We start from the raw sequence: 13,967 nt of genomic DNA on the forward strand, positions 1-13,967 counted from the left end.
GACTGACAGGAACATCCTTCTTATTCCACCAGAAAAAAAGGGGGAGCTGTTCAAGACCAGGGTCTGAACATACTGACTGATTTATTCTGAATGATTTATTGCTGTGTGTCACTTGTCATATGTCATCAAGTAGTGAGGAAGTCAAGTTTCCTGTTTAAAAGGCCATTATTATAATTATTTCATTATGGAATGGCAACTCACCAGGAACAGAAGTGCTTCCACTACAGATCCCTCGTGGCCCAGTCCAGCCATGGGAGAGCAGTAGGATAACATCTCAGGATCCTCTCAGAAACCTGTGTCAACTTTCAGCACTATGCTGCCAATAGGTTCAGCAGCATAGGGAGTAATATCCCAGAAACTGGACACAGCCAGTTGTTGTTTCAGGGGATGGCTTCCCCACAAAAAGATTCCCTTTCAGCCCCCTCAGCCCCCACCCAAACCAGTCTTACTGACAGAGCAGTTATGAAAATGAGCACGCATTTGAACTCCCGAGACCGCAAGCCTTCCAAGTTCCACCACGTGGTACAGGCGAGCCCCAAACAGCATTTACAAGCCATGCACACCCCTGCTATTACAAACAAGCCAAACGCCAAAATCCCCGTTCTTTGGGGGAAGCCAGGCAAAGCTCCTCAGGGGGATCAGCAGCTATCTGACCTGGCAAAATCAAAGTTGAGCCTACATCATTGCAACCACAGAACTGAACCCTACAACGCTCTCCCCAAGCTGATTTACTCCCGTGGGATGAACTTGAAAGGGGCTGAACGGCACACCTCAAGCCTCATTCAGTCTCCCAAGCTGTGCGAGCCCGGGACACGGCCCATGGCGTCCCACCTTCCCCCGAGCACACCTACGCGGGGCGCGCGCTCCGGCCGACTGCCAAGGCAGGTGGGTGCTGCACCGAGGCGACCCAAGCAGGCTCCTTTGAAGTGGAAGCTGAAGGCGTGTTTTGGGTTCAAGGCACTGGCAGCAGCTACAGCAAGCAGCCTCTGCTCTGCCAGCTCTCAGCCAGGCCCTGGCAGGAGGAGCAGCCCAGTCCATCACGGGCCCTCCGTGCTACATGTGAATGACCAGCCGGAAGGGATTTACACACAGGACATGAGCTCAAGTGTGCCTTTGATGAGGTGCAGACACATCCCGAGACCAGGTTTCACTAGGAAGAACAGCAGCAAGGACAATTCCTGCAGAACCCAGAGGAATCCAGCTGGAATGACCCTTAACCCCTAACAGGAGCTCTGGCTTTGCGAATGTGCCAACCACAACGCTCATGGATAAGCACAGGACACCTCGCCCCAGCTTCTAAAACTGGCAGGAGCAAAGCTGAGATGACATTCCCACCCAGTACTGTGCAGCCTCTCCTCTTTCTTGCCACAACTCCTGGGAAAGCTGGAACCCAGCTGTGGGATCATACACCCTGCACGGCCTTAAAAAAAAGGAAGCCAGAAGCTTCAAGGAACTGACCGCCACTCACAGCAGGTAACAAATACAGCACTTGGTTTATTTTTGTTCTCAACTGAAACAAGACTCAGTAGGTTCCTTACCCAAGGACTCCTGAAGTGAGCAGAGGACTTGCAGCAAGAAGGCTTCAGAGGTACAGTATTTGTATCATACAGAGTACACAATAAATTACTATCTACATGCCACAGAACTACAAAAAGTTACATACAATGTAAAAAAATACAGTATTTTCTGCTCGGTTTTTTGTTTTAAATTTTTTTTCTGTACATTTTTTTTAATTTACATTTTCATATACACTTTTTGTAAACTTTTGTGTGTTTTTAGAAAACTGAAATCACATAACAGTTATGGACTTACAGCATCACTCTTACCTTTCTAAAGCAACGCTTGCACCTATGAAACAGCTTTTAGCTTGTTTGCTCCTTCATTTCTACTTTGGCACCAACACACCCTCACACCATTACTCTGAGCTAGTTTAGTCTGCTTTAGCCGTGTCCTCACCAGGGAGAAACACAATTAGACTGGAACTTGTGCTTTGATAACAAAGTTCAGAAGAAAAACCATTACATTAACTACTTCACCATCACATTTACCTGATATTTTACTGCATAATTTCAACTTCTCCTGCACTAACTGCTTTACATCAGCATGCAAACAAGTCTGATTATGACTCAATCAATAACATGAATATACTGAAAAACAACTACAAGGGTTAAATATTCAAAGGAATGTAGACTTAGCAAGGTTTACCATGTTAAAAGGTCTAAAGCTAATAGCATGGATTGACATGTTAAGATTTGAAACACACTGAAGGATACAATGTGAATTTCAGTGTAAAAACATCTGTATTAAAGAAAACATGGAATTACTTCTGGCCACACAATTTATACTATCTCAAAGTGAAAACTATATTGACTAGAAACCTCCTGCTTACCACACTTACTCCTGGTGTGAAATAGGGATCCCTGAAGTTTATAAAAGCCAAGCTTCAAAAATTGCTACTTGGAGTACACAACTCAAGACCCTGCTGAAAAGGAAAAGCAGTTTCAGTGTTCAGCCCATTGGAGAGTAAATCATTCCAGCCTGGTACTACATACATGCACCGTTCCACATAACCTACTCAGCCACTTGGATCTAATCCCAAAACACTAAGGAGTGGAGGTGCCCTCGAGAGGGGCTACAGTCCAGTCGCCTGCTCAAAGCGGGGTCAACACTGAAATCAAGCCAAGTCTGGGGTTCTGTCATGTTGACTCCCCAGAACATCCCAGGACAACAACAACTGCACAGCTCCTCCTGGGCCTCTCCCTTGCTTGACTGACCCCATGGAACAAGTTTCTTCCATTAACCACGAGCTTCCTGCTTAAATCTCAGGAAAGCTTCTCGCTCTTGCTCCGTGCTTCTCAGGCAAGACCCTGAAATCAACCCAGGTGTTGAGCTGCTACAGGTTTTGGACCACCAGGTAAAGAACTACATTCATGGCTGTTGACAAAAGAACAATACAACTTTTTTTTTTTTTTTTGCTGATCTGGGGACCTGAATTTTTTTTTTAATTCCTTAAAATTACAACAACAAAAAAACCAAGGCAGGCATTCAAAGCATTGATATACCACAGAAAGTTTTGCCTTAATACAGTTTACAGATTACCACCTCATTTATTATTGCCAAAAGACTCTATGGTGCATTCAAAACTTCAACCCAATACAATCCAGACTCAGTGCTAAAACCGACAGCTGAGAGTTTGCCACTTGGGTTTAGGTTTGAGTTCAAAGAAGAAGGTGCCTTCCAGATCACTCGGAGGAGAACTGCTAAGGCTTTCTTCCCCGCTGCTCATGTCTTCACAGGAGTCTTCACTAGAAGGAACAGTGGGAAAGGTAATTTTAACAAAGCAAAACCCCTTCAAAGTGGCAAAGTACTCCTCAATCCTGGGGTTTCTTGCACACTCTTCTGTTCCTAGGAGCAACATCCCACATCTAAACGCTCCTTGGCTTAAAGCTCCTTAAGGCTCCTATAGCTGAAATCCTAACAAGGTACAATCTTCCTGATGCCAACAACATCCTACCAATCAAGAAGCCAGTGTTCCAGACACCAAGCATGAATGCCTTCAGGAGACTGAAAACCTTTGCAAGCCTTCCTGCCTTGAAACCAAAAGTGCCTCCCCCCACCCTGCCAAGTACATCTGAACAGCACGATGACAGCTCCCCCCCTCTTTCCATGTGCTGAAGATGGATTCCAAGCCCATTGATATTCTCTGAGCTAGCACTTTTTTTTTTTTTCTCCCCAAGTGGCAGTGATTAAGCCATAGTTATATGGAGTTGCCATGACCACTACAGGAAAAGGAGAATTCCCAACAAATTAAGCAGGTTAAGTGTTACCAACCTCTCGTTTCCATTGAAACATCCACCCTCCGGGATTGTTGGCAACTCGGGAACACTGTAGTAACTGTTTTGAAGGTTTTGGGCTGTACGCCTCGAAACAATCCAAACAAGTTTTTTGTGATCAGGCTTGCAGCATTCAGGAGAAGAATAATCTGCCAGGCATTTAGAGACCAGCTCCCTCCAGTAAAGTAGGTCACTATCACTTATCTGAAAAGAAAAAAAAAAAACCCAGAAGTTATTTAGTCTGTTACACAGAGGCTCAAAGGATAACTCCTCCCTCCATTGTACCTTCTTGGAAAAGACCTGGAAAAAACATCTGTCAAGACAGAAGTGAGTCGTAACTGGGATACCTTCGTCAAAGTCGCTTTTGAAGGTAAACTACCAACTCCTACACAGCTACCAGACAGGTCCCTGTTCAAGGTGGAGTTGGGTTGACAGTTTGCCTGCCAGTCCTTATTAACACTTGCGTTATCACTTCCAAAGGAGAAACCAAACAAAGGTTATTCCATTTTAAGATGGAATGAAAACCTTTTAAAACTCCATTTTCAAATGGAATCGAAATTTTAAAAACTACTTAAATATGAAGAAAAAAAATTTAAACCACCGTTTTAAAATCAAATAATATTGTACTTTAACGAACTACTTCCATCCCTTAAGAAACTGGGGTTGTTTAATCTGCCCGAAAGAGTGGAAAGCTAGGCCATCAGCAGAGGCAGAATGCAGCTAGAGGCCATGAATCCTATTTTAGTTCATAGGATATCCTGAGCTGGAAAGGACCCACAAGCATCATGGAGTTCAAGTCCTGGCCCTGCACAGGACAATCCCCCCAATCCCACCCTGTGTCCGAGGGCGTTGTCCAAATGCTCAAGCCATGTCAGGATCACTGCTGTGCCCATTCCTGGAGGAGCCTGTTCTGTGCCTGACCTCCATCTGGAGGAAGAACCTTTTCCTGATATCCAGCCTGACCTTCCCCTGACACAGCTCCAGCTGTTCCCCGGGGTCCAATTATTCAGGCAAAAGGAATAACCAGCCCAGCAGTCACAGAACAGACTGGAAGTTTCTCCAGAACACACAGCCAGAGCTGTACAAGTTCAATCACCTGCCTGTTAAAGCATGCATTGTATACACATGGGATCAGCAGTTCCTCTGATTTTATACATTTATTTTTTAATTGTTTCTTTCAGCGGATGCCAAACAGAACCTGTAAAGACGCATTTAGGGAGCCCCCCCATTTAAGGGCTCCCCTAAATGTAACATCACCCATCATTAACGGTTTCAGTCCAAACAACTGGAAAAACAATCCATTAAAAATAGTCACCTTTGAATGCTTTTGAACACGCAGAAGGATCTCCAATAGCTCAACAGATTTCAGCATCTGAACTTCCAGAGTGAGAAGGCACAAGGCCAGGACAGATGGCTAAAAGGGCAAGAAAACAGCACTCAGCACTACAGCAATCACAAACCTACTCAGAAGCTACAAACAACAGCTTCTACTCACTTTTGCTTTAGAGAAGACTAGACGGCAGTTGCAAGCTTTTAGCTGTGCTTCCAACTTGTCCAGATTCAATACTTCTTTCCTGTGAGACACGCAAGAGAAGAAGGGTCTGGATCAACAAGCTTTCCCTTGCCAGGAAGCAAAAACTGAGGAGCTGCCTCCTCTAGAGCCAAGGCTGCAACCATTTAAGAGGGAAATAAAAAGGGCTCAGCAAACACCACCAACTCACCTTTCTGAGGTATGACAGAGTACAATAGTATGGTACAAGTGCAAGAAGGTTAAGGCAGTAGTAGCTTTAAATTCAAAGTGCAACTTTTCTGAAATTATCTTTTCCATCCGTTTCAGGTCGGACACAGTGCATTTACATTGGCTGATCCGGATGATCTCGTGAGCAGATGGGATATTGCATTCCTCCTCCACGACGCGGGCGGCCAGCTGGATGCAGCAAACTCCAATGCAAGACAAATGCTTCGGTTTCACCTAAAAACCACCGCAAGCACCATGAATACTTCCCCCCCATCAACACTGAGCTTAAACAGCAACCGTGTTTGGAAAACCCACAGAGCAACAGCCAAAGACTTGCTGATTTCCACTAAAGCTGGTGTCAGCCAGCTCCTACGCCTCCCCCAGCCATAACCACCAGTTCCATCAGTGCAGCCGAGGCAAACCCCAGCTGGCAGAACCCACAAGGCAGCTCCGATCCGCTGGGGCTGAGGAAGTGAAGTTCAACAGCCGAGCAGCCTCTCCCCAGGTTGTTCCCCACCACTACACAAATAAATCGCGGTGGGAACTGCAATTCCCTCCTCCTCCGAGCGGCAGTGCTCGCCCACCCTCGCTTACAGCCCACACAAATCCAGTCTGAGCCTGTTCCAGGCAGCCCCATCCCTCCACAGCTTGTTCCTACTCCTGCTCTTCTCTCCCATCTACCACCGTAACATTTTGTGCCACTCCAAGGACAGCCAGACCAGAGAACTGATGCAACTCTGTTTTCTCTGCTGATCTAATAATGAGGAACTGGTTTAGGTCCAAGCTTCCTGCCTTAAAGCAGCACAAACACGATAAAAACAATCAGAAAATGATCACTTGGTATCAGACCCAAGGCTAAGCTAAGCTTTAGCACAGTACCCAGAGATAGTCTGTAACACTAATTGGTTTGCTTTCCTTAATTTCTCCTTTCTTAGACATCTGCATGGCGATGGCTACAGATCTATTACAGGAAATAAATCAAGCTGCTACTTGTCTTTAGAGGTAAAAGGAACTGCACTCAACTCCAGGTTCACAAAGGAGACCTCAGAGCTGTTGCTGAATGCACAGAATGAATCAACAGCCACACTTATACCTTCATAAGAGCCAAGAATCTGTCCAGAATGTTGACAGCCAAAACAAACGTTTCAGTTGCAAATCCAAAGAAGTTGGTCAGACTCCAAAGATCTTCCACCTTGGCATTCCTTTGTCTTGAACACAGAGTGTTTTCATTCTACGGCAAGAGAGGCAAAGTCAGAATTATTCTGTGGCAGCAGCAATCACCGTGCCTCACTGCCTAAACCACCTTTTATTTCAATCAAACAGATGCAAGGTTTTTTTTCTCAAATATTTAATTCCACTTGACTGAAAATGAAAATAAATGTGGACACTTAGAACTTAAATCACAGTTCAGAGATTACAGCCAGGTCCTGAGTCTCACTGGTGCAATAGCCAGCACAACCACATTTCCAACTCTCCACTTGCTTACTTTAAAACACATTTACGACTTAAATAAGTTACCAAGTGCAGGCATACACAGTGACTCCTGACCTTAGAGATGACCACACAGCTCTCTGCCTTGCATGTCAATATTTAAGCAACAACAGTTCTGCTTTCACAACAAACAACCAGACTCATCTCAGGGATTTTTTTTTTTTTTTTTGTGTTAAAACATTAGGGCCCTTCCCAAAGAACTCAGAAGCACACGAAGGAACATAACAAGTCTGCCCTGAACTCAGCAAGGAACTTTGGTCGTTGACGTGGAAATGTTTATGGTCAATTTACATTTTGCTGCTCAGCGGTTCTGGGTTCATTTCCCCCAATCTCGCCAATGAAAAGCTGGTGGTTCCCCTCTTTGTTATGTGCCTGCTCGACATCCCACCTCCCCTGCAGCGGCAGGAAGCTCCCCTGACGGAAACAATACAGAACCTCTTGTTTCTGTGCTCACTCTCCATTTAAATAATAAATACTAAACGCCTAAATATTTTGCTTGCCCTGCAGGTCGCAGAGCTTGGATAATGTAACGTTAATACCTACATATGAAGACAGAATCAAAACAAAAGACAAGCGGCGCATACAGAGAAAAGAATTAACTTTCCGCAGTTAACGCACGTCCCCCATTAGCCGGAATTTTCTCTGAAATTCTTGGAATTTTCTTCCCGCTTTGAGGAGTCTCCCGACGCCCTCACCCACCTCGGCGGCACCCTCGATGAGGCTGAGCCCCTTCTCGCGGGGCTGGAACCGCCCCTCCAGCTCCAGATGGAGGTTCAGCTGCTTGAAAAGCCACAGCGCCTCGCTGCTCATCTTCCCTTTCCTCCGCCTCCTTCCCCTCCGCAGCAGGGAAACAAAGGGGCCCCGCAAGCCGGGGGCGAGGGGACACCGGGCTCCCCCCGCGGCCCTCAGCGCTCGGGGAGGGGGAGGCGAGCCCGGCTCCCGTCACCGCGCGGACGAGGGTGGGCTCGGCCGCTGACCCCACATCCAGGCAGGGCGGCCTGGACCCCCGCGGGGAGTCACGGCAGCATCAGAGCACCATCCCTGGCCGCTCCCGCCTCCGCCCCGGCCCCGGCTCCGCTCCAAGATGGCGTCGGCGCGTCTCCGCCCACGGCTTTTGTTTTCATGCGCGGAGTGATCCCCGCCGCTGAGGCGGCGTACGGAAGTCAAATAGTCCATCCCCACCCCGCGGCCCGGCGGTACTCCGAGTGGTCCCCAAGCTCCGGGCAGGGCGCGGCCGGCCCGCGGAGCTCCAGCTCAGTGGGGCGCGGGACGGCACCGCGCTGCTGCGGCGGGACGGCGAGGCCGCGCGGAGGGAGACGGAGAGGGCCGCCTCACGCCTTTAAAGGGACGCCAGCGGCGCCTCACCCGTTTTGAAAAGACCGCCCAAACTCTCCCGCGCCCGGATTGGCCCGCGCCTCCCGGTCGCTGATTGGCCGGCGGCGGCGCTCGCCCCGCCCCCTTCCCCGCCTCGCGAGGGGCGTGTTGTTTACCGGCGGCGATTGGCCGCCGACCGGGGCCGGGTCTGCCCTGATTGGCCAGAGGAGTTCTGCCTCCGCCCCGCCCACTGCTCCGGGCCTTGGCAACCGTGACGAGCCCGCGCGCGCGCGCTCTGAGGCGATTGGGGGAGGGGGCTGGCGACGGACACCCTGAGTGCCACAGCGTTCCCGTGTCCCCATACCTTCGGTCCACAGCGTTGCCCAGTCCCAGTACCCCGCCCCACAGCGCTCCCGTGTCCCCACAACCCCGGTCCCGCAGTGGTCCTATGTCCCCGCACGCCCGTCCCACAGCGCTCCCGTGTCCCCACAACCCCGGTCCCGCAGTGGTCCTATGTCCCCACACGCCCGTCCCACAGCGCTCCCGTGTCCCGATACAGGATAAAGATGAGCGCTGACCTGACTGGAGCAGCCGGAGGATGCTCAGCCCCCGCGAGTCAAACTTCCTGTCTATCTCTGTGGGACCCTACTCATGCTGTTCCTTGAGGATTCCAAAACACCCGTCTGAATTTAAAACCCCTCCGCGTCCTGCTTCAGATCGAGAGATTTCTGTACAGCCTGGTGTTGCAGCGGTTTGGGACGTGCACTTCCAAGCTTCCCTTCCCGTGGAATGAATCCAAGGCCCAGTGCGTCAGGAAGGAGATGGTGGATCAACCCCCTAAGTCAAAGGCTGCCTCAAAGGGCTTCTCAGCTCAATGGAGTCCTCAGGACCAGATAAAAGAAAATAAACCATCGTCTGGAGAATTTCTGGGGCTCTTCCCACATGCTCGTGGACAAACACAAAGGGATACGTGTGCCAGGACAAACCCAAACTGCAGCGATCAGATGTGTGTACACACTGGAGACAAAAGTCTGGGGAGGCAACTCCAGCAGATTAGCGCAGGGTTTGATCTGGTGAGGTTCCACAGCTCCAACAAACAGAAAATGTTTATGAAACGTCGCGGGTTGGAAAAGCAAATCCGCCTTCTCCACTGAGCCATCATGAGTGCTGAGCTCTGCCAAGCTCTATTTCGAGGCACAGTCCCCGTCTGCAATGCCAGTGATGACGGCCAACACTTTTCTCAAGTTTATTTTGATGCCAAGGCCTCTGAGATTGCCATAAACGTGCACGACTTTTCCTCAGGGTATTCCTGATGTGGGCCAGAGTTCCTGTAGGTACCATCAGATATACCTGAGCATCCCTCCCACCACACGGCAAACAAACTGGCACGTTGACTGATTTTTGGGGAGGATGAAAGCTGTTTAAGACATGGATCTGCTCCAGTTTGAAGAATTGCTGCTAATAGAACCGACTTCAAACCAGCTCCGTGCAGTGACATCATTCAGGTAATGTTTACTGGATGAGGCTCTCAGCTCCAGTCTCTGGTATTCAAATCCCCTTAGCAGCTGATCCCTTCTTCCCCACATTCTGAAGTGTATCTTGCCATCACGGAGATGGAGTACGGATGTTCTTCCTCCTCCAGCTGCTGTAGGAAAGCACATAGTGAACACATGTTCAGTTTACCTAAAAGGACAAGAAAGGTTCATATTGTAAGCACAGAGCATGACAGCTCCAAAAGTATCAATTCAGATACCTGCTTGAACACATACATTCCTTTCCCTTTACTAATTTAAACCTAACAGAACACTCTGAAAAATTATCCTTCATATCTCATGTAGCCTGAGGGGGGGAAATCTCTTATCAGAGTGTGGCTCATTTCCCAGGTTAGCAGAGAGGGATCCCTGCCCCATTTTTGTTCCTCATTATTAACTCACTTGTTGAAAACAGCTCAGTAGGATCAAGGAAAAAAAAAACCCACCAAACCCCAAGGATCCTTAATATAGGTGATGGACTGCAGCTTTGGGATTAAAAACAGAGAAAATGAGTCTGCTCCCTGTGCTGCCTGGACCTGGCAGAACAATGGAGTGTTGTGGGCAAAAGAGGAGAGTCATGGTGAGGTCAGGGAACAGAAACTGTTGTTGTTTTCTATTTTTTCCCTTATGCAAGGAATAATTTTCTTTCAATGTGCCATTTATTTGGGATTGGGGGAAGTGTGAATGTGGGGGGAGAATGAGAAGTGGTTCCAGCATTCTCAGGAAACACAATTTATCTCTTCTGTAACATGCTGTGCTTTACAGAGCAGCAATTCCTTCCTGACATTCTTTGGGAACCCAAAGATGCACATCCTATTAAACAGGGATTATTTCAACCAGCCTTGCTAAACCACTTTCCAGTATGGCCTGGCAAAACTTGTCCAGGCATGCCTGCAGAGCAGTTCCTCAGGAATGCTTGTGGACAGCTAATAGCTGTGTATTGACTGGCAGGGGATGATACCAGAGGTGTTGATTGGGCCTTGTGGCATGTGGATTTCCACACCGAAATCAGATTACAACCTGTCGTGATTAAGGGACACAGAGTAATTAACGCTCTAGACACAAGCGGTCTGCCCACTCTGGACACCCACGGAAGGAAAACAGGGGTCACTTGGAACAACAGCTCCCTTGAACCACTTAACCAAAGAGCTCCGCACGATTTACAGCCACTAATTAATCCAAGTGCTCCACTGCTGGCCTGTTATTCCGGTATGGAGGACAGCAGCAGTGTCGACAACTGGAAGGCAGAAGTGACAGAGTTGCATTTTTATACAAAGTACATATACTAGAAAACACCTATCAAGGCTCCATATGTACGCACACTGAGAAATAATTTACAGATTCTGTTGCTTTAACAGCAATGGGATCAGTGCCTTGGGGATGAAAGCTATCAAAACCTTTGCATGGGCTTCCCCTCACCAGGCCCTTGGGGAGGGAACGAGTCTAGGAGATGAAATGATTCATAAACCAGTCAGTTTAAACCTCGTTCCCCAGACAGCAGCCCCTGAGGGGAAGTGGCATTTGATCCTCCAGTAGCCATGGGAGCAATGTCCCCACTGGTACAGCTCCTGTCTGCCCAGAGGAGTGTAATTCCACACCTCTCACCTGGTGCTCCTGGAAGTCGACTTCAGCATTCATAAATAAATGAATTTATTCAAATTTATCACTTGCTGCCTATGAGAGTGACCAAAGGAGAGCAAGGCATCCTGCTAAGAGATTTAAATGGAGGTTGGTGTTGGGGAAGAGACTCACTGGACAAATCCAGAGAGCAGCAGTGACAGTGTGTCTCCCAGAGACCACACCCCGAGTTCCAAACAGCTGCTGGAATAAGGAAGGGAGGGGACAGAGAAAAGAAACTCAGCGTGTTTGCTCAGGAAACTCAGAGCAGAAAGTATTTTGAGCTGACAAGACCCAAACACAAATCAACGGAAACTTAATAAGTTTAGGACAGAATCTATGTTTTAATTTAAATAAATCTGCTATGTACTGATACCACATACTTTGCTTACTGAAAATAAAAGCTGCCTTATTTATATAAGAACCCCTACACCAGTACAGCTGCACCACAGTCCTGGGACAAGACTCCCAAAATGAGTTTCCTGAAAGAGAGAAATCCAAAAATCTACTGGGAAACAGTTTCTTTCTTAGGAAATGTTCTTATTCTCAGCAGCTGGCATAAAACTTGTAAAAACACAGCTAAAAATTAAATTGCCTGCAGTGCTAAAACCCCGGTTCTTGAAGGAAATTCCAAGTCTTCACTGAGAATTTTCCCTAACACAAAAGGATTCTGTTCCAGAAATAACACCAAGGACAGGCCCCTGCCTATTATTTCATGGCTCTGAGTGAGCCCATGTACAGTATGTTGGGAACCACAGAATTCCATGATCCCTGATACTGACAGAGCAGGAGGAAAAGGCTGCAGACTGAGCTGGCTCTGTGCTGAACCCGATGCTCTGCCTGTGTTGTCATGGAGGCCTCTCTCCACACACAGAGCTGGAAAGATCTGGAAAGCGCACAGGAGCAAACAGCAAGAGTCCAGTGCAACCCATTTTTTTAGTATCATCAAATCTTGTTTTGGAGGGTTTGAAAATGGCTCTGGCATGAGAAGAGGAAGGAGGAGCCTTACCCCCAGTGCAAACCCTCACGTAAAGACGGCAGGAAGGAAGGCACTCCTGGTGACTTCACCAGGGCCACAGCAGGAGTATCTGCAGTTTTGTTGCTCATGGGTTGTACTTGCCCCACCTTGTCCAAACTTCACTCCCAGGTCACTGAGAAAAAGGAAGCAGGAAAGACTCCAAATCTGTGACACATTTCAGAACTTACCCAGAGACTACAATCATTGTTCATGATTTCGGTGGGGGGTGGATTCAGGTACCCTTTGTCTTTGTCCTCACTGGTTCCCACTCCAGCTACTGTCAGAAATCTGCATCTTCAGGTCTAATAAAAGGTAACTTCCTGCCTTATTTAGCTAATCATTCCTGATGCACATACCCACTTTCTGCAGGCAGCCATACGTGAACAGCAGCTGGTGGTGCAGCCCCAGCTCTGTTCCCACTGCCACTGCTGTGCGGCACAGGGAATCTTCCAGGAGCCAAGAGAATGACATCAAATGGCAATAATTTGCCTTCAGTGCAAGTTAAATTGTCTGAAAGGCAGCTGTGTGTTTCAATAGCCTTGTGCTTGTCGAAGCATGACCACAGAACCAGCAGTTTGCTCAGAGGCCTCCTTTAATAACCATTTGTTACTGGAAGGTGCATTTAATTCACTGTATATTTTTGTCACTTATTTTAAGTGGATTCTTTTATTTAATTGACAGGATAATTCTAGGCAGTATTATACTTACGGCTTTGGAAAGTTTTGTTGTTTTTTTTTTAGAAAGGTAGTTGTGCATAATTTCAGGAGGCGTTTTCAAAATCACAGGGATTCTGCATAAATGGAATTTAAATTAGTCATTAAAAGTTAAACCAAGAAAAAGAAAAAAAGAAAGGCAGTCACCTTCCTGCCTGTAGAACTAGGCAACTGCTGAGTAAAATGATTTGCTAGGAAGCATTTAGTGACAAGGACTGGGAATGGATATTGTAAAACTATTTTACGAATTTACACTTATTTTGCAATTTAACATTCCATTTTCCATAAAAGATGAGAAGTCCCTTAATTATCTAACAAAATACTCCTTTCTCTCCTTTCTCAGGCTGTCTTAAATTCTTGTATGCCTTTTGCTAAAATTGAGATCTTGGGACAGTCTTCTGTACTTTGCATAGGGATAATCACTAATTATGAGATCCCATCAGCCTGTATATTCTTCTCTTTATCAGACAATACAAACAGACTATCACAGATAGAAAGTTTTTTCAGCTGTAAATGGGAAAAATTTCAGTCTACTGGATCGGTTATTCCTACTGACTTAACTAGCAGTTGGAATTCTGGAAGTCTTCTGGAGTCTGCTGACCTTCTCCCTGTGCCAGTAAGGAACATTCCAGTTTCCCCCTTGCTTTCCAAATGACTACCTTTAGTCATTTCACATCCATTGGTGCTTAATGCCCTTCTCTTACTTCCCAG

General features: G+C 47.3%; 1 protein-coding gene across 2 annotated transcripts; it reads right to left on the reverse strand.

Annotated features, from left to right (window-relative positions):
• Nucleotides 1-1,474: 1,474 nt before the first annotated feature.
• On the reverse strand, nucleotides 1,475-9,998 carry CCNG2 (cyclin G2). 2 transcript variants are annotated; one of them, XM_048303495.1, is made up of 7 exons: nucleotides 8,955-9,998; nucleotides 6,665-6,802; nucleotides 5,555-5,805; nucleotides 5,329-5,407; nucleotides 5,149-5,247; nucleotides 3,832-4,037; nucleotides 1,475-3,305 (listed from the first exon to the last, which is right to left on the reverse strand). In XM_048303495.1, the coding sequence occupies exons 2-7, from the start codon at nucleotides 6,668-6,670 to the stop codon at nucleotides 3,173-3,175; spliced, it is 774 nt and encodes a 257-aa protein (XP_048159452.1). In that variant the 5' UTR covers nucleotides 6,671-6,802; nucleotides 8,955-9,998; the 3' UTR covers nucleotides 1,475-3,172. The 2 variants fall into 2 exon arrangements, with proteins under 2 accessions (XP_048159452.1, XP_048159451.1); XM_048303494.1 differs by lacking the exon at nucleotides 8,955-9,998 and adding an exon at nucleotides 7,762-8,153.
• Between the last annotated feature and the right edge of the window lie 3,969 nt (nucleotides 9,999-13,967).

Source organism: Corvus hawaiiensis, chromosome 5 (genome assembly GCF_020740725.1).
Source record: "Corvus hawaiiensis isolate bCorHaw1 chromosome 5, bCorHaw1.pri.cur, whole genome shotgun sequence".
Classification (NCBI taxonomy): domain Eukaryota; kingdom Metazoa; phylum Chordata; class Aves; order Passeriformes; family Corvidae; genus Corvus; species Corvus hawaiiensis.